Source organism: Trachemys scripta, chromosome 6, assembly GCF_013100865.1.
Source record: "Trachemys scripta elegans isolate TJP31775 chromosome 6, CAS_Tse_1.0, whole genome shotgun sequence".
Classification (NCBI taxonomy): Eukaryota; Metazoa; Chordata; order Testudines; family Emydidae; genus Trachemys; species Trachemys scripta.
Window position 1 is genome coordinate 76,091,898 of NC_048303.1, and position 20,819 is coordinate 76,112,716.

Sequence of the window (20,819 nt, forward strand, 5' to 3'; positions counted from 1 at the left end):
TGGATTTCTCTTAGTAGGTTGAAAGATGTCCACACTGACAGTTACCTCTGATGGAAGATGCTCTAAAAAGTTGTTTAAAGTAGGATCAGAATTTAAAGAACATGTAACTGCTGTGTACATTGAAGGACCTAACTCTCCCTTTCTGTACCTATGTGGAGATTTCCTAGAATTCCATGAGGGTGTCCATTGTCTTGCTAAGGACTGTCTATTCCATGGTGACTCTCTCTGGGGCATCCCGGAGAAGAGTGGGATCTGTGGGATGAAGAAGAGTGGGACATGACTATTGTGTCTATGTGAGAGAGAGAACCAAGCAGCTCCATAGTAGTCCACAACCTGTCAGGATTAGTATGCAAATTTCCATTGGATGCTTTGCACAATATCCTTTTACTACTGATGCTTTGCTCAGAAGTCCAAAGTTTGGCCCAATGTTTGTTTAAGCAGGAGTCTGGATTCCTGCAGCTTGCCCAAAGAGAAAAGAGGACATGCAATTCTGCTTGATTGTATTATCATCTTACAAACTCATGAATGCGCACACAATTGAGTTTGTTGCATAACTGAGAAGTTTTAATGCCAGGCCAGCAAATTTTTAAGCGACATGCTCTTTACTTGAGAATTTAAAGCTGAGTCAACAAGTTTCTTTTAAGCAATGGTAACTATTTAGCAAGACTTGTTCATTTTTATGAAGATTTTTTTTCCCATTTGCTATTATCAGTGCCCAAATATGTGTGTTCTCTTTTATCACAGAACCTACCGTGAGTGTTGTCCAGGGTGCAGTCAGTAACAGTGGACCTTTCAGCCAAGATCCTTATGATCTTCCAAAAAACAGTCATATTCCATGCCATTATGACTTGCTACCAGTACGAGATAGTCCAACATCCTCTGAGAAAGAGGTCAGCAGTGAATGACACCTCAAGCTCATTGTACGGCACAGTGGAACTCTTAAGGAGAATGGTGGCTTGGTTATGCTCCTTCCTGTACTTTGCCACCATATTTGGCTCCTAATCCATTCTGTAGACAATTGCTGTACGTTAAACAGGAATCTCAAGCTGAGGTCTGTATACACACATACGGCATGTGGATAGATGCCAAACTGAAGAGACCCTGGTCAGATTTTCCATTACAGTTATTTTTACAAAGACACCAATTCCACACATTTACACTGTAGTATACTTGTTTAAACATATTAGTTTGCAGAACAGTTCTGATAACAGTTCCATTTCTGCTACTTTGAAATTGGATTTCATGTTTGTTTTTCACTTGCTCATGTTTCATAGTAGAGATACCCCTAAGGACTGTACAACCTACCAAATATCCACTTCTTACAGGTAGTCTGATTCATTTGTTATCTAGAAGCAAAACTGATATTGCGAGATTTCTTTCACATCACGTCATATTGTGGTGGATTATATTGCTTTTAGTCAAAATGTGTAAAAAGACTTGATCTGATTGGATGTAACCAAATGCAATGCGGAAGTGATTTGAAAAACTCAACACAAGTTTTTCATGTCTACTACTGGTTATGGAAATACATTGCCTGTGTAATTTTGAAGGTGATGAAAGCATTGCATGCATTAATATTATTGCAACACCCGAAGATCAATGGATACCCCATACTAGTAGGCTTTGGCACCCATCCTTGCCAAATCATTTGGTGCATTACTGCTCCATATATTACAGTTCTGACCATCATTCCTGTCATACTCGAGTAATAATCCATAACATATCAGTAATTATTGCATAAATATGTAAATGAAATCAGTTTATTTTTGTCAGAATGGACTGAATGAGTGTGTAAGGAATGGACAAAAATGATGAATGCTGTAAATTTGAAGTGCAAGAAAAGGTTTAAATTTTATAAACAAGTAGTAATATGGACTGTAATATAGAATAAGAATAGTAGTGTTTTGATTAATTTTTTCCATAGAAATGACTGAACAATCTCTGTGCATACTTGCTAAAAAGGCACCTTTTTTTTTATAGTTGATGTAGGGAAAATATGCTTAAGCTGGTCTTTTGCATTGCTAATAACTTGACACATATACCCCATTTTTCATTAACTTGTATCTCCATTTTTAAATTTTGTATCTATGTTTCTAGTGCTCTAGCTTATAACTGCAAAATATTTTATTGTACATCCACTGTTTATTGCATTTTTGACAGCTGGCCTTTATTTTGTCTGGTTAAGAAAAATTTCTCTTTGGGAGGGACGGGGCGGGAGTATAAAAGTGAAAATATATAATATTAATGTCCACCGGAGATCGGCTAAACGGGTTAGGTAGTAGTGCAAACTGGTGGATTGACTCAGCAGGAAAAAAATACAATTACAAGGTGTTTTGCTTGAGGGATAATGTTTATAACAAGAAAGCATAATAAGTTGTCCTACGCAGAAAAGAAAAAACAAGACCCCTAGCTTGGGGGTCAGCTCACTCCTGACCCTGCATGTAGAGGCCAGCTTTCCCAAAGGCATTCTCTCCTCTGTCTCCCAAGTAGCCAACTTATAGTCAGGGCCCCATGTCTTCTGCAGTTCAGTGGAAGTAGAATTGTTCATGGAATCCACCCTTTGAAACAGAATTGTGCTCCGGAGTCCAAGCTTTTATTTATTTGTAATTGTTAAAACTGATGCAAAGACATCTCCCTGAATCTTCAAACAGTCTGAAACAATAGCTAGGGTGTCTGGACTGCTTGTTTCATCTCATTGGGATGTTAGATTCAAAACCTAAAGATGAGACGTTATATATCAATATTGTTGAAGATACCGTTGCTGATCATGTTAGTGAAGCATCCTGCTGATGGCCCATAATCTCAAACAGCCTTTTTCACCTTCCCAAACTAGTGACTCTGCACCCAGTCACAAGTAGGTTTACCTTTAAACACATGCGAACTGTATGATGTGATATGAAGGCCAGCGGTTGGTCAAGCATTTTGGTACTCGTATGCTCTCTGCCTCAGTACACTGAGGTGCCACTATGGCTCTGTATCTGAAAGTTTGGATTATGTTAGAATCAAAGACAAAGAAGTGTTGACATTGTGATGGTATTGGCTCCTAAGAGAATCACATCCCGTTGCCTTTGGCTGGAGGAACAATAGCTACAATACAGAGCCTCAATGAGAAAAACATTTCTGGATACAAAACCTCCTTGGGCTGAAGTGGAAATACTGTCTGATGTTTGCTGCGATTAAAGTGGTGACAGATCAGAGCTGTACACACGAAGTCCTCACCATAGCTGGGCTCAGGCCTCTGAAGCACATGTGGATCCATGGGGTGCCCAGTTACACCCCATGTTTGTGTCATACATAAATATTGGCTGATTTGCGGGCAAACTGGAACTTCCTGGGCAATTGCACATCCTTGAAAAAGTTGTATGACCAGCTCAGGACATCACAGAAATTAAGCAGCACTTTACACACCACTTAAGGTAAACGACTGATTGGGTGTGTGTGTGCCAGGTACATGTAGTGATATTGATGTGTTTGTACTGTGTGATCCAAACTTAAAAATAAAATCTCCTTTCTGAAGCTGTGAATAGAAAATGCAATACACTACAACTGTGAGTTCACAAAAGTCGTCTCCTCTTACTTTCATGTATAATTTGAATTTGATGGCCAATAGAACAATTATTCATTGTAACATTAAAAACAAAATCCCTGTCCTTCATACTATACAATGGTGAAAGCAGAGCAAATTATTTTTAACTTGTGTAGGAATTCCAAAAGTGGTGCACATCTTCAAATTATGTATTCAAGCGAATACTCATGACAATAAATCCTGCTCAGACACTTCAGGCTATTGTGTATGCTCTAAATATACTCATACATACAGGTCCAAATTCAGCTCTGCTGTATGTGGTGACATTTCTGCTGTGGACAAGGGAAGTTGCACCTTATATTTGACTCCTATAAATATACATACGCCACATAAAAGACTTGTGAATATCCATGTCTGTGTAAGTAGGTGTACATGCTCACACACACAGTTGCCTGAACAATTAATATGTTCTATTTAAACAATCTCTGCATGTCATTAACTTGAGTGAATAAAGTACACTGGATAATGTAGAAATTTATCTATAATCTTTGATTTAAAAACCCCAATCAATGTTTACTGTATTAATAAAGACTAAATACCTACTTGGTGCAACAAGGGGAAGCAGAAATTTTCCCAGAGCACTTGCTTTAGCAATCATGCCATCCAGAACAGGTTTTCTCATGTGCCTCAAGAAGACATGCTTTGGAATACACTTTGCTGCTCTGTTAAGCACAACCAGAGCTCACATCTCACAGCTGCCAAAGAGCCCTGGCTGCTGATCACAGCATGTTCATTAACTCAGAGGGAGAATTTAGACCCTTCCCAACCTCCATACCAGGCCACCTTAGGGACATGATGTATATGCTGGTGCATTTATCTTTCCAGATTTCTTCTTGAGAACTATGGGGAGAGATCCTGCCTTGCCACTTGCACAAATGGAAAAAGGCGTCTGTGTCTTTATATGTTCAGAACCCCATAAAGAGGAAAGCAATATGAAACCCTACAATAAATGTCCGTACTAACTTGTATGCCAATGCAATAAGTGCAGAATTTAGCCCAAAGTTAATATCTTATTTTAAAATGTGGTATTTGGTATAATCCCTGAAATTTTAAATGATTTAGACAAACTATCTCTTGGCCATTTAGAAAAACAAAAAGACTTTTTTGTATCAGAGACTTTTACTCCCAACATACTGCTGCACTTAAACTTTGCCCTCATCTTCATTTACACAGAGAACACCCATTAATTTTAATTGGAGCTGCACATACAGATTGAGGGGTGAACAGATTTCATTGTGCCTATCCTTTTTATCACAATCTGCAAAATCAAATTAATGAAATAAAGTTTAAAAAAAGTATAAATATTGGTGAGCACATTATTAAAAATGTATTTGATTTTCAAAATACTATGACTAAAACTGGACTGTTGAGTAGGGTTATGTTTCCAAGTAATGACCCTTACACTGAGCCACGTCAATAGGACAATGCATCTTTAAGATCCCTACTGAAGAATACAGAGCTAATGTTGACAAAAATGCTTTATATTAAAGACTGTATATAGCAGTTTAAATGACTTAAAACTGATGGGTGCTTGTTTAACTATTGTACAGAAAACCTTGCCCTTTTTGGTACAATTAACACTAGTGCCATAGCACTGGGCCTAACTATTATATTTTCAGTGTTTTATCCCAGCCACTCTCCACTTTGATATGATTGAATTATAATATATATTTTTAAAGAAAACCTACAAACGGTGTCTAGCTTGTATCTCGATTGTAACAAAAAAACTGTTGCAATGTTGAAATGTTTTCTATTTTCCAAAGATGACTGATGCTCATCATATTACCCTTCACTACCATTTATGTCACCGAACATGCTTGTAGGTTAATGTAATAAACTTTCTAATAAAAGACTTGAAATGTTGTGTTTGATTTTTCCGTCCTGTTTTTCCTCTTCTCTAGGGGCACTGTGAAGTACCACAATGGATATACATAGTAGTCTGTGTGTGGAAGGCTTTATGTGAACATGGTCAGTTCAATAACAGTCATAGGGTGAAATCCAGGCCCCATTGAAGTCAACGGGAGTTTTGTCATTGACTTCAGTGGGGCCAGGATTTCAACCACAGAGTATTACATGAAAGCTCAGTTATTTCTACTGCATTTGGGTCAGTTCCTTGCCCCCACTAAGGCTGCTTTGCACTGCTTCAATAGCACTAAGCGGTGATAAAGTTGGCTTAATTGTCTCCCTGGGTATTCCACTTGTCTAGGGAAATCTCCAGGTGGAATAGAGCCAACTCTATACCACCCCTCTTTTGAGCCTCTAGTGGCATGGCTGGAGATAAGGGCCATAGCTGGAGTCCTGCTGTACTCTGTTGATGCCTAGCTGTCACAGTGGTGCCTTTGGAGCTGTTGCGGCCAGTCTAATTTTGAGCAGCATTGAGACCATCAAGGAAAGAATAATGTCAAGGCATTTTCTTGACCTCCACACATCTGTTTGGTAGGATAACAACATCCTATTATCAACCATGTAAAATACCAGTGAGAAGCCTAAAACTACAGGCACGTAGAAAGGAAGAGATCAGCCAGCAGCACCCGCATTCTCATTTCTGTTCCATATCCTGGCATGAAGCCTCCAAGCTGGCTCAAGAACACTGGTTGTGGACAAATGTTCTTGGAGATGGCTTTTTACTGTCTCCTCAGTTAGATTGCTCAGGAACGTGAGATCTGGCATTGAGTGTTAATTGGAAAGTTCTGTTTCATCTCGCAAAGTTTCCTTCAGGATTGGTTGGGCTACAGTGTGTTTTAAGGAGGGATATAGTAGCTAGTTAGTCTCACATCCAACCTGGCAATCTGGCCCTAGTTGTGTGACTCATTATGAGGCTGACACCAAAGGTTACTTTTAAGAGTTCAATTATAGAGAGAAAGAAAATAAGTTTTTTGGTGTTTGCATCTGAATCCCTGGAATTAACTGAGATTCTTAAAGAAGAAAGTTGAGTGAACTATCTTAAACAGGTTAAACAAATGATTCCAAATATAGAGCCAAATCCTGAAGTTCTCTTCCTCATGTATAATTTTTTTTAAATTGTAATCCATAGTCTGAGATTCAAAGAACAGAAGAAAAGAAAATGCCTCGAACATAAAAACTTATACTTCCCCAAAATGTCATGATCCTTGTAATATTTGAGTGAGTTAAATTGCCTCATTAGCATCTTTAATTTGTGTGATCAGCATTTATGCTGCAGATCAGCCAAAGCATATCTGACCTCAGCAGCATTTCAAGGATAATTTTTTAAACAGATCAACTGCACTTTAACAACTGCCCTATTAAGTACAGCCTCTGGCTCTTTTCTTCCCATCTACAATAATTATCAGAGACTTCAAGAAAAATTCTACTTTCCATTCATGTTACAGTTCTGTATACCTCTAGAGCTAACATGATTATGAGAATGGTGTGCAGGATCTTGCTCAACATACATGTCTTTTTGATATGGAAAAAGTGAAAGATTTTCTTTGAAGACTCTAGTGCAATGAAGCAGCTGATCATGTTTATAACTATTCTAGAAGTAATTCTATTTTGTGGTTACAGAGAGATTGGTTGATTATACTCATCATGACATAATGCATGAGGCTAAAATAGGGAAAGAACAAGTAAAAAATTACTTAGACAAGTTAGATATCTTCCAGTCACCGGGGCCTGATGAAATATATCCTAGAATACTCAAGGAGCTGACTGAGGAGACATCTGAGCCATTAGCAATTATCTTCGCAAAGTCATGGAAGACAGGTGAGATGCCAAAGGACTGGAAAAGGGCAAATATAGTGCCAATCTATAAAAGTGAAAATAAGGACAACCTGGCGAATTACAGACCAGTCATCTTAACTTCTGTACCAGGAAAGATAATGGAGCAAATAATTAAGCAATCAATTTGCAGATACCTAGAAGATAATGAGGTGATAAATAACAGTCAGTATGGATTTGTCAAGAACAAATTATGTCAAACCAACCTAATAGCTTTCTTTGACAGGGTAACAAGCCTTGTGGATAGGGGTGAAGCTGTAGATGTGGTATAGCTTAACTTTAGTAAGGGTTTTGATACTGTCTTGCATGACCTCATAAACAAACTAGGGCAACACAACCTAGCTGGAGCTACTATAAGGTGGGTGCATAACTGGTTGGATAACTACTCTCGTTCCCAGAGAGTAGTTATCAGTGGTTCACAGTCAAGATGGAAGGGCATATCAAGTGGGGTCCTGCAGGGATCAGTTCTGGGTCTGGTTCTGTTCAATATCTTCATCAATTATTTAGATAATGGCATAGAGAGTACACTTATTAAGTCTGCGGATGATATCAAGCTGGGAGGGGTTGCAAATGCTTTGGAGGATAGGATTAAAATTCAAAATGATCTGGACAAATTGGAGAAATGGTCTGAAGTAAATAGGAGGAAATTCAATAAAGGACAAATGCAAAGTACTCCACTTAGGAAGGAACAATCAGTTGCACACATACAAAATGGGAAATGACTGCCTAGGAAGGAGTACTGCAGAAAGGGATCTGGGGATCATAGTGGATCATAAGCGAAATATGAGTCAGTAGTGTAACACTGTTGCAAAAAATCAAACATCATTCTGGGATGTAGTAGCAGGAGTCTTGTAAACAAGACACAAGAAGTAATTCTTCCGCTCTACTCTGCGCTGATTAGGCCTCAGCTGGAGTATTGTGTCCAGTTCCGGGCACCACATTTCAGGAAAGATGTGGACAAATTAGAGAAAGTCCAGAGAAGAGCAACAAAAATTATAAAAGGTCTAGAAAACATGACTTATGAGGGAAGATTGACAAAAAATTGATTTGTTTAGTCTGGAGAAGAGAAGACAGAGAGGGAAAATGATAACAGTTTTCAAGTACATAAAAGGTTGTTACAAGGAGAAGGGAGAAAAATTGTTTTCCTTAACCTCTGACGATAGGACAAGAAGCAATGGGCTTGAATTGCAGCAAGGACGATTTAGGTTGCCCATTAGGAAAAACTTCCTGCCAGGGTAGTTAAGCACTGGAATAAATTGCCTAGGGATGCTGCAGAATCGTTGGAAATTTTTAAGAGCAGGTTGGACAAACACCTATCAGGGATGGTCTAGATAATACTTAGTCTTGCCTTGAGTGCAGGGGAATGGACTAGAAAATTGTTCGAGGGTCCTTCCAGGCATACAATTCTATGATTCTATGTGAAGATCAAAAATGTTCCTTCTCTCAGAGGCACTGACACAAGTATCAAAAACCATCAGCCTTAATGGATGGCATTGATGAAGCTTTACCACCTTTTTTTGAATAATACTAACAATTCATGTGCACTACATACGGTTGAAGGCTGCCTCTTTCATAGGATTATTTAAAATGGAAGCAACATTTAGCTTAGTCATCACTGCCTGGATTGTGCCTGGATTGTGGCAAGATTTATGTAATTATTCCTTTCCATTTTTTCAAGTGTAAGACAACAGTTGAGCTTAGAATCCCGTGAATATTGGCTCTCCAGGGCTAACCAGATTTTTATCACAGAAGGAAGTTGCTATTCCTTTAAATACACATAGGGAGCAGAATTATTGCATAAAAAGTTACCAGTTTTACTTATCAGAGGGGTAGCTGTGTTAGTCTGGATCTGTAAAAAGCGACAAAGAGTCCTGTGGCACCTTATAGACTAACAGAAGTATTGGAGCATAAGCTTTTGTGGGTGAATAACCACTTCATCAGACACATGACGCAGTTTTACTTAGTTACTGCTCTGACTGTAACCATGTTAAGTATGTCAAAGTACGTGCACAGATAATATCTGTAGCTGCTTTGTAAATATACATGTTTACAGACTAGCAGAACAAATGTCTGAACTCATTGACACAGGATATTATTTAGATTAACAAGTTAGTAATTTTAAAAATGGGTTAGACATTTATAAGAATAAAAATACCACTTGTGCAGTTATATTAATAGCTAGCATATACAATATAAAGCCATGCTTCAGTGTGCAAGCTGATCACCCCCTGGGGTCAGGAAGAAATTCTCGCCAGGTCATAAAGGAGAGTGCATTAAGGATGTATTACATCTTCTTAAGTACTCATTGTTGGCCACTCTCACAGACCAGATACCAGGGTAAATGGATGATTGTTGTGTCCTTGTATAATTATTCTTGTATTACTCCAAAAAGTCTGTGTCAAAAAAATAAAAGTTCTGCGTGCAATATTTAAATATTCTGCAGGCCTCCCCCAAGACATGGACTTGGCAGTGAGGCTGCACCCAACCCTAACACAGCACCAGGGCCAGGCCGCCCCAGAAGCTTCTGCAGCCCTGCCCCTCCAGATCATCCTAATAGCCCTTCTCTGCACCTGTTCCAGTTTGAATAGCATCTTTCTTAAATATGGGAGATCAGAATTGCACACCGTTTTCCAGATGAGTTCTCACAAGTGCCTTGTGTAATAGTACTAACACTTCCCTGTCTCTATTGAAAATACCTTGCCTGATGTATCCTAGGACTGCATTAGCCTGTTTCACGGCTTCATCATACTGATGGCTCATAGTCATCCTGTGATCAACCAATACACCCAGGTCTTTCTTCTCCTCTGTCACATCCAACTGATAAGTCTCCAGTTTATAGCAAAAATTCTTGTTCTTAGTCCCTAAATACATGACCTTGCACTTTGCACTATTAAATTTGATCCGATTTCTATTACTCCCATTTACAAGTATGTTCTTGTATGATATTCCGGTCCTCCTCTGTATCGGCACAAACTTGCTCTATAAAATTGTCAAGCTCAGTCTTGAAAACAGTTATGATTTTTGCCTCCACTGCTCCCCTTGGAGGCTGTTCCAGAACATCACTCCTCTGATAGTTAGAAACCTTCGTCTAATTTCAAGCCTAAGCTTGTTGATAGCCAATTTATATCCATTTGTTCTTGTGGAAACATTGGCACTTAATGTAAATAACTCCTCTCCCTCCCTTGTATTTATCCAGCTGATGTATTTATAGAGAGCAATCACATCTCCCCTCAGCCTTTGTTTTGTTAGATTAAGCAAGCCAACTCCTTAACTCTCCTCTTGTAAGGTAGGTTCTCCATTCCTCTGATCATCCTAGTAGTCCTTCTTTGCACCTGTTCCAAGTTTGAATGCATCTTTCTTAAACATGGGAAACCAGAATTGCACATAGGTCTCACCAATGCCTCATATAATGGTGATAACACTTCCCTATCTCTACTGGAAATACCTTGCCTGATGCATCCCGGGATTGTATTAGCCTTTTTCACAGCTGCATCACATTGGTGGCCCATGGTCATCCTGTGATCCACCAGTACACCCAAGTTTCTCTCCTGCTCTGATAAGTCCCCAGTTTATAACAGAAATTCTTGTTGTTAGTCACTAAGTGCATGACGTTGCACTTTGCACCATTAAATTTCATCCCATTTCTATTACTCCAGTTTTCAGAGTCTTCTTGTATGATAAGAACGCAGATCTTTCCTAAATAGGGCCAACTTGCACAGCTATCTATTTGGAAAATTTTCTTATCTATTTTTATGAATCAACATCGTGTTAGCAGCCTCCTTGTTTCTTTTAGCTCCACCCCTTTGGCTGTTCATAATGTCCTTTAAAGGTGTGGGGAAATTGCTATCTTGGGGTCAGATTCTCTCCTGTGCCCAGCAGAGGCAAATGGGAGGGGATCATCAGGGAATTGGTTATGACTTCTTGATTCTGTGGGCCAATCTGCATGGGCCCCAGCCAAAGTTGTTGACTATGGACCCCAAAGGTCAAGGGACCATCTACCAGTTGAGAACTAGCAGAGCATAGCTGCGCTCCATCCGTGACATGCTGCCTCCTTCCCCAATACAACCCCTACAACAAGGTAGGGGTTAGGATGGTGTAGCAGTGATGCAAAAGGAGGAGAGGATCCAGTTTGTGTGTAACTGGCCCATAAACTGGCTACATCTAGAGTAACTGATTAAAAGGATTGGAAACCAGAAGCAGAATAAATTCTGGAGTGAAAGGTATTACCAGCTGTGATTGCCTAGAATAGTCATTTCTTTTTTTCTTCAAAGTCACTTTAATACAGAGCTCTCTAAAGCTTTATTTCACTTTCCAGAGGCCTCCTCTGATTCCCCCCCCCCACATTTGTCTCTGATATTGATGATTTTTGACTCTATTGTTTTAGGTGGGAGTTGAGAGCTATAGTTCCTCAGGTGATGAGACTTAGCAATATCACACTTTGCGTGCTTGGAGGAAAAGAGTTTAGAAGATTGCGAACCTTTGTATTTTACTCTGTACGGGTACATTTAAACACTTTTCTTTCCTCCAAGTGATCATCCCAGTAAGCTTTTATAAAATTGCAAAGACAGGACTACTTACAGCTGCAAAGTAACAGCTCCATTTTAAAACAAAGTCTACTTATCCCCACAGCAGTGTGCAAATTTTCCCTCACAGGCACATGCATAATTTAGAGAAATCCTATTCATGTAGGAAAATGGAAAGAAATACCTATATCTATTTCCCTAGCCACAATGTGAGAAAGACAAATTGTTCTAAAATGAAAGGCCATGCATATAAACAAAACACAGATCATTTCTACTGATTAATCGATGACTTGCCATTTGACCACTGATTTCCCTTTGGTAGTGGGGAATAATTACTTAAAATACACAGAATCTGACATATAACTATAACACCACTAAAATTTTTACCAAGTCATTCCTCTGACTTCAGTAGTGTTGCTCTGGATTTACCCAAATGTAACTCAGAGCAGGATTTGGCCAGAGTTCTTAAGCAAATGAATTTACTCAAGTCTCACCCTTATTACATTAAATTAATTAATTAAATAAAAGCTCTATCATAATAAATTTGGCACACCCTCTATCAGGGGATTTGAGAAAGAGTCAGTAGGATAGGCATAGGTTCTAGAGACCAGGAAAGTAAGTGGAGTTATTCTGGATATACCCTGGTGTAACTTGGAACAGAATTTGACACCTTACATGTAAAAGGAATTAGTGTATTTTCCCTAAAATATCTGCCCCCTCACTATTATTTCTGCTAATTAGGTGACACATTGTCTGAAGTTTTCCTTAACCAAATGAGATGAGGAAACAAATCTACTGACCCTCTCTAGAATAATAAAACAAAGCAATTTGAATCCATTTCTCATCAGCCTCTCTGGTCTGCTGAGACCTCATTAATCACCTCACTGTACTGTTTTATGTGTTTTATGCACTTGTGTACTGAGTGATGAATATTTTTTCCTTGCTTTCCCTTTCGACTGTGCCTCTTATGACTAGTTTTAAAGCCACTGTCACCTGACACACTTACAAAAGAGAAGGTTCCTACTTTTAAAAGCTTTCCTTCTTTCCTTTATCACTAACTGATCTACTTTCAAAGATACCTTTGGCTTTTAGCTTGTCAACTACATTTGTTTAATCTCAGTGTGATGGTATATCCACCCCATACAGGACTGGAAGGGGTTAAGGTGGCCAGGTAGGTTAATTCCGCAGGCTGCACCTGGAGGAAGAGCCAGGGAGCAAAGCTTGATTGTAAGCAGGCTCAGCTAGGAAGGAATAGGAGGGGCCTATTAAGCCAGGAAGCTGGCAACAGACAAGGGCAGCAGATGCTCCCTGGGAAGAAGGAGGAGGTTTGGAGCTGGAACTTTCAGAGAAAGGGGGGAGACCTAGGAGTGGAAAGGAGTAGTGAAGCCAGGGAGAGTAAAGGCCAGAATTTCTATGTTGAGGGTCCCTGGACTGGAACCTGGAGTAGAAGGTGGGCCTGCGTTTCCCTACTGACCAGTTGAGAAATGGCACCATCAGGGCAGTACTGGAGAAGACTGCCTAGGACTGCTGAAGAAAGACTTTGGAACCCCAGAAGGGGTAAGCACTCTTTTAATAGTAAAATAGCCCTCTGGATACAGACCATGTAGATAAGAGACAGGAATATTTAGTTAGATCATATTATATCTGAAGGCATGAGCCAACTATCTGGCATGGCTACATAGCACCTAAATACGCACCCTTCCAGGAGAAGCACAAAGAACTACAAATCAATCGTCATTCCAGCTCTTATTTCAAAACATAATCCATGGCCTTCTTCCTCCCAGCTGCAACTGGATATATGTTGGAGGTATTGTATGTGGGTATCATACATTGGCATTGCAATATTTGCTCTGTTGTACATAATGGAGACCGCTTAGACTGATATCTGATGTCTAATATCTATATCTATCTCTATACTGGAATAGAACTTAAATTGCTAGATTCCTGGATTCCCAGGCCAGAAAGGACCATTGTGATAATTTAGTCTGACCTCCTGTAACATGATCCAATGCTGGTTGCAATTCTAGTTACAGGGCTGGATCCTGTACCTACTGAAGTCAATGGCAAGACTTCTGTGGACTTCAGCAGGTGCAGAATCAGGCCCATAGTGAACCTCCAGTTAGTAAACTTGTCCTGTTAAAAAACTGTGGTGTGAAACCAATACAACAAGGTCCAATTTAAAGAAACACATGTGACATTTTCAAAGGGGGAATACAAGCACGTGTGTATATATACTGTGGTGTCATGGCAGCCTGTGAGCTGTGAGCAGCCATTCAGGCAGACGGTCAGTGTAAACAAACTGTCTTGTGGCCTGCCAGCGGATTACCCTGATGGCGGGCCGCAGATTGCCCACCACTGGGTTAGACCATCCCTGACAGGTATTAGTATAAGTATACTTAATCCTGCCTCACTGCAGGGAGATGGACTAGATGACCTTTTGAGGTCCTTTCTAGCCCTATGTTTTCATGATTCAACCACCATGAGACTTCTCTTCCTGCAATTCCCTGTCTCATTCACTACAGACTTTCTATCCTGGCTCACCTCATCAGTGGCCCCAAAAAGTTGTGAGATCTCCTAGTCAACTTCCTCCTGGCACTGGCCAAGATGACCAGCCATCAGTCCAGGAGAAGGAAGTTTGATTGGGGTGGGGTACTCTGAGCTACAGGCCTATTTCTGTTGCCTTGTTCAGTCATACCTCCGAGTCCAAGCACAATTTTTTTGGGCAGCATCCACTGACTTCTAAGAAACCTTTGAGGAGCCGTGGCCACTGTCTGGGGCTCTCAGCTTTGTGCCCCCTTCTGGCTACCTGATCTTCACCCTATGACCATCACTCCCGTCCCTGTTTTTTCACTTGTTCACAGTATTCAGTTGTGGCTTGGGTTCATTGGTCCCTCCATGCCAGCTAAGAGGGAGGGACTTTAGTTATGGGTGGCTTAGGCCCACCATTTTCTCATTACTCACAATAAGTACAGACCTTCCAACTTCTGCATCAAATGAGGCAAAGGTCACAAAGACAACCGTCTCCTTCTCTATATAACCCTGATTCATTCCCAGAGCCTGGTCTGTCCTGTGCATTGAATGAGATGGGATCTTGTGCAAAAATAGTATATGCCGCACAGGCAACATTAATTCTAGTATTTCTTATCTTTTGAATGCTTGACTATGCAACTTTAGAATGCATTTAAGAGGGTGTGGGTTGTTTATGTATTAATCTCTTCGGTTTTTAAATAAGCCAACGGGAGTGGGTGGGAAACAAATTCCATCATGTGGCATCATATTGATACCCACATGGTTCATCAGCAGGGTTGGAACCATTTGAGTCATCATCTCTCTGCCTACCTTCAGGAGAGGGTTCATGGCTGTGAATGCAGAGGAGAAATAGGTGAGGTCCAACAGTGAGGTCTGGTCTACACCACAGACCTATATCGGTATGATTTTTCATACTCCTGAGCGACGCAGTTATACTGACCTAACCCTGTGTAGATAGTGCTATGTCGGTGGGAGAGCTTCTCCCAATGACAGCCAGTGATGAGCTCCCAAAATCCTAAGAACCGGTTCCCTACCGGGTCCTCGGCGGCACTTTGGCAGCGGGGAGGGTCTTCACTCACTCCGGGTGAAGTACCTGCCGCCGAAAACCCAGAGTGAATGAAGACACCCCACCCCCGCTGCCGAAGTGCCGCCAAAAACCCGGTAGGGAACCACGCGGTGAGTACAAGCCCCACATGCCTGTCTTCTCCCCCCCCATCTGACCCCAACCCACATCCTGCCCTCCTCAGAACCTGCAACCCATCAACTCCCCCCCGCTCCTTGTCCCCTGACCACCCCCTCCCAAGACCCCCCACCCTAACTGCCCCCCCAGGACCCTACCCCCTACCCAACTCGCCCCGCTCCCTGTCCCCTGACTGCCCCGACCCCATGCACCACCACCCTGACAGACCTCTGGAACTCCCAGGCCTACCCAACCCCCTCCCTTTCCCCATCCCCTGGCCATCCCCCCCGAGCCTCTGCCCCCTCCAACTGCTCCCCACCCCTTAGCCAACCCCTCCTCCCAGCCCTGGCCCGGCCTCCTTACCATGCTGCTGTGTAAGGATGCTGCGCGGCTGCTGGAGCTCGCAGCCCCACCCCCTGACCATGCCACTCAAAGCGGAAGGAGCTGCAGAGCTGCCCAGAGCGCTGGTGCTGGCAGCGCAGCGCGCTGGGGCTCTGCGGGGGGGGGGGAGGGGGGGACGGAGGGGGAGCGGGGGAGGGGCTGGGGGAGCCTCCCCAGTTGGGAGCTCAGGAGGGCCGGGCAGGACGGTCCCACGGGCCGGATGTGGCCCGCGGACCGGAGTTTGCTCACCCGCCTGCCCCTTTAGGAACCGGTTCTACACCGGCTTCTAAATTTAACAACCAGTTCTTGCGAACCGGTGCAAACCAGCTCCAGCTTACCACTGGACATAGCTATCACCTCTAGGGAAGCTGGATTTACTATGCCAATGGGAGAGCTCTCTCCACTCAGTGTAGAGTGTCTTCATTAAAGCGATACAGCAGTGCAGCTGCACTGATGCAGTGTCTTAAGTGTAGATTTGCCCTCAATTAGACACCTAACTCCCTTTGAAGGGCAGGAGTGAGGCCCCACCCCTATTTTCAGCATTTCCCACAGACTAGTTTAGGAAGCTCCCCACTCAACATGCTAGCTTCTGTGAATCCCATTCTTGGGCACCTAAATTTATCAATGCATTGCATAGGGAGTCTGGGTGCCTCACTTGCAGATTCCACTAGGCAGCAGGGCACCTATATGTTAGGTATTGTGACACTGAGCCTAAATCCCCTTTGTTGAGCTAGGCTTAATATTTTCTTTTAAATGAAAGCTGTGGTCTGTCCATGCACCCTGGCTAGCTAATCATTTCCTCCGTCCCCGCTTTCTTTCAATGTGGTAATGCTCCACACCTTGGAAAGATGTCACTAATTAAATACAATGGGATAGTTTTCAATGTCTCTACTTGGCTTGAAAATGTAGGGAGATTCAGAATGCTGAAAAAACATTCTGACAGTGATGATGTCCCTGAACTACTGAAAGTATCTCTGATTTTAAAAGCTCAAACAGAGATAGGAATGAAGCCTTGAGCTCCCTCTACACAGCAAAAAGATAAATTAGCTACTTTTCCAACATTTTAATGTTAATGTATTTGAATGTGCTTAAAAAGTGTTAAAGTAATGACTCTAAAATATTCTCTTGGGTACTTAATTATGAAGTGTTTAAGGTTCCCATAATCAGAGAAAGATGAAGAGTTAAAGATTCCATGATGTCCACTAGGATTCTCTCTATGCCAATCCAATTAACTCGGGAGGCATTCAAATACAGCAATGATAGGAAACGCTATATAGCCCTAAGGCAGTGGTTGTCAACCAGGGCTATGTATACCCCTGGGGGTACACAGAGATCTTCTAGATATGTCTAGTTTTACAACAGGCTACATAGAAAGCACTACTAAAGTCAGCACAAACTAAAATTGATTCATTTTATATTGCTCTATATGCTAAAATATAAGTACAATATTTATATGCCAATTGATTTATTTTATAATTATATGGTAAAAATGATAAAGTAAGCAATTTTTCAGTAATAGTGTGCTGTGACACTTTTTTATATTTTTATGTCTGATTTTGTAAGCAACTAGTTCTTAAGTGGAGTGAAATTTGGAGGTACGCAAGACAAATTAGACTCCTGAAAGGGGTACAGTAGTCTGGAAAGGTTGATGCCATTTCCCTAAGGGCTTGATTGTGCAGTTATAATTTTCTCTGTAGAAGGGGCAGAGGAACAGAACAGAAAAATAATTCCTTCGACATCTCACTTCCTTCCGAGCTTCCCCCTTGCCTCAGACAGGTTGTAAGCTGCTTGTCCAGCCTAATGTATGCTATGTTGTAGCCATATTGGTCCAATAAAAGATATTACCTCACCCACTATGGCTCTCTAACGTCTTGCCTAACTGCATATTACTACCTGACCCTGTGACAGCTTTAGATGTACTTGCTGGTATATTGTGAGGGGTGTCAGGGAAGAAGATCTGCAACAAGGAAGTTAAAGAACTTACTAGCACTAGACTGAATCAAAGAATAAATGTGCTACTGAGGGGGGAAAAATTAAGTGTTTCCTGAACTACTTAGTTGATAGTAGCTCCAGGGCAGACTTTTTGTTATGCATTTTATAGGGTATTTCTCATTGTATTCACCATACCATTTGATAATTGGAATGACAAGGGTTATGAAGACAGATTTAAATGTGTGGAAACAGTTTTGAAAGGTTGCAGCTAAGGTATTCAAATGTAGAGTTCTATTTCTATATGCTGTTGGGGCCTGGAAGCTTCTTTTCAAGCAGGGCTTTGGAGCAGAGCCCAGAGCTGGAGCGTGGAGCAGTTCCGGAGCAGTAGAGCTGCAGGTTTTTGCCTGGAGCTGGAGCGGAGCCGGAGCACAGCTCCAAAGCCGTTTTCAAGGACACACTTTCTCTGGGTAGATGATTAGCATAGTTAACAAAGCTGTATTTGGAGTGGGTATTACTAGAGCATTTCTCGATGGTTTCCTAAGGGTTAGGCATGCAAGATCTTCACCTACGGGAGGGGGGGAGGAGTCAATTCAGTAGTGCTATGCTGGAGATTGGATGGGTTCCAGCAAGCATGTCTTTGATCTATGGGCAGTTACAAACTTAGTTGAAGTCGATGGATATATTAGCTGCCTTCCATTCAGGCTAATGAGAGAACCGTTAAATGCTCCCTTTTTTAGTGATAGCTAAAACAATGGAAACCACCACCCAAGGACTGGACTGAATGCAAACCCAGGGGCTGGGATTGATTTGGTTGTAGCTGTCTATTGGTGTGTGCGTAAAAAGGGAAACAGACCAGGAGAAAGCTGCCTGAAAGTCGGTGACAGCAAGAGAAGCACTAGTAGTGAGGCCCTGAGAGAGAGTTTTTTAGGGTAGTGCTGGATAGAAAGGCAGGTTTGGAACTGTGAACAAATAAACAGAGTCCTGCTTTTGTTTGTATTGTGTTCAAAGAAACAGAACCGTTGTGTACATTCTTTGTAAATAAACAGGACTGCACCAAAGAAATACCTGACTCTCAGCAATTTCTCCTCCAAACAGAAATAACTTGCAAGGCCCCAGATACTGGCTAACTACTTGGGTTTAACAGAAGCAACACTATATGGCTGACAGATTCTTTCATTCAAAGTCACTTATTTTCAGGTGCTTATAACCTTCTGAAAAAATATTTTGGGGGTCAACATCTTCAAGCTTATTCCCAACCTAAAAGTGAATTTCTTTGGAATGTTGATCAAATTTAATTTGGTGATTTGAGTTACGAGTTTGCTTTTATGTGTACGAAGATAACAGATTAGGAAGGAGTCTAGTCTGTGAAAGGAGCTTATTGAAACATCTCTGAAGATGAGATATTACCTGTAATCAGTTTCTTAATGTATTAGGCTTAGACTTGCATGTTTTTGCTTTATTTTGCTGGGTGACTTACTTTGTTCTGTCATTACCTGAAACCACTTAAATCCTACTTTTTATACTTAATAACATTACTTTTGTTTATTAATAAACCCAGAGTAAGTGATTAATACCTGGGGGAGCAAACAGCTGTGCGTCTCTCTCTATCAGTGATATAGAGGGAGAACAATTTACAAATTTACCCTGCATAAGCTTTATACAGAGTAAAACAGATTTATTTGGGGTTCAGGCTCTCAGAAAGGCTGAACACTGGGAAAGTGCCTGTTAACTAAGAAGCCCCTGGGCTGAGTGAATCTCAGTTTCAGTGAACTGCAGAGAAGCGGGGCCCAACCTCTGGGTCTGTGCCTAACTCAGCAAGACAGGAGTGGAGGGGCAACCTGTTCTGGCAGGAGGGTTGTTATCAGGAGTATCCCAGCTCATCGAGTGACAGTCTCGAGGGGAGTCTCTGTGACCGAATCTGTTAGTGGTGTAGTTGGCAGGATTCGAACCTGTGCGGGGAGAGCACCCTTAATGGCCTCCACACAGGCCTGGTTCACACTAACCCCCCACTTCGGACTAAGGTACGCAAATTCAGCTACGTTAATAATGTAGCTGAATTCGAAGTACCTTAGTCCGAACTTACCGCGGGTCCAGATGCGGCAGGCAGGCTCCCCCGTCGATGCCGCGTACTCCTCTCGCCGAGCTGGAGTACCTGCGTCGACAGCAAGCACTTCCGGGATTGATTTATCGCGTCTAGACAAGACGCGATAAATCGATCCCAGAAGATCAATCGCTTACATCCGGACCAGGAAGTAAGTATAGACGTACCCTTAATATGTTTACATCAGTGATACAAGTTTATATCTTATTCTCCTAACTCCAGATATAGAAATAATACATGCAAACAAATAGGATGAACACACTTAGTAGATTACAAGCTTTCTAATGACACCATACAAGGGGTATTTAGCGTAAAGTATATTCCAGTGATGTCATATTCATAAGCATATTTCCATAAAGCATATAGAGTGCAATGTCACAACATAACTAATTTTTTCCTTCAAAAATATCAAGCATCTTTATAGAATTTGAATGTAATTTTAGGGCTGAAAATGTACATACATATCAGATACATGAAATTACACTACTATAACACAATCAAATTGCACATCTCTTTTAGGGCATAAAAGTTCTTAGCATATTCAAGAATAAAAAATACATTATACTGAAAAGGACTATGTTTCAACTGATGTAAGAGCCTTAACTCTGAATTTCTTAATGCAATATAAAATTCACAGATAAAAATGCTTTGTGGTGATTAATTTTTTTTTTTTACAATTCCCTACCATAATTGCTTTAGTATACATTTATATTTTTGTCCAAAATATCAGGTTGTTTTGCAAGGCGAGGTGGGTGAGGTAATGTCCCTTATCAGACCAATTTCTGTTGGTGAAAGAGACAAGCTAGTGAACTTACTCTGAGCTCTTCTGCATTATTGTAGACACAGGAA

The 20,819-nt window shown here is 41.3% G+C and overlaps 1 protein-coding gene across 1 annotated transcript in view; it reads left to right on the top strand.

Annotated features, from left to right (window-relative positions):
- MEGF10 (multiple EGF like domains 10) overlaps nt 1-5,433 on the top strand; it is a 144,507-nt gene extending 139,074 nt beyond the window's left edge. The window contains exon 25 of the mRNA XM_034774364.1: nt 745-5,433. Coding sequence (XP_034630255.1) covers nt 745-905 — 161 coding nt within the window. The 3' untranslated portion in view covers nt 906-5,433. The remainder of the gene's footprint in view (nt 1-744) is intronic.
- Nucleotides 5,434-20,819: the final 15,386 nt, after the last annotated feature.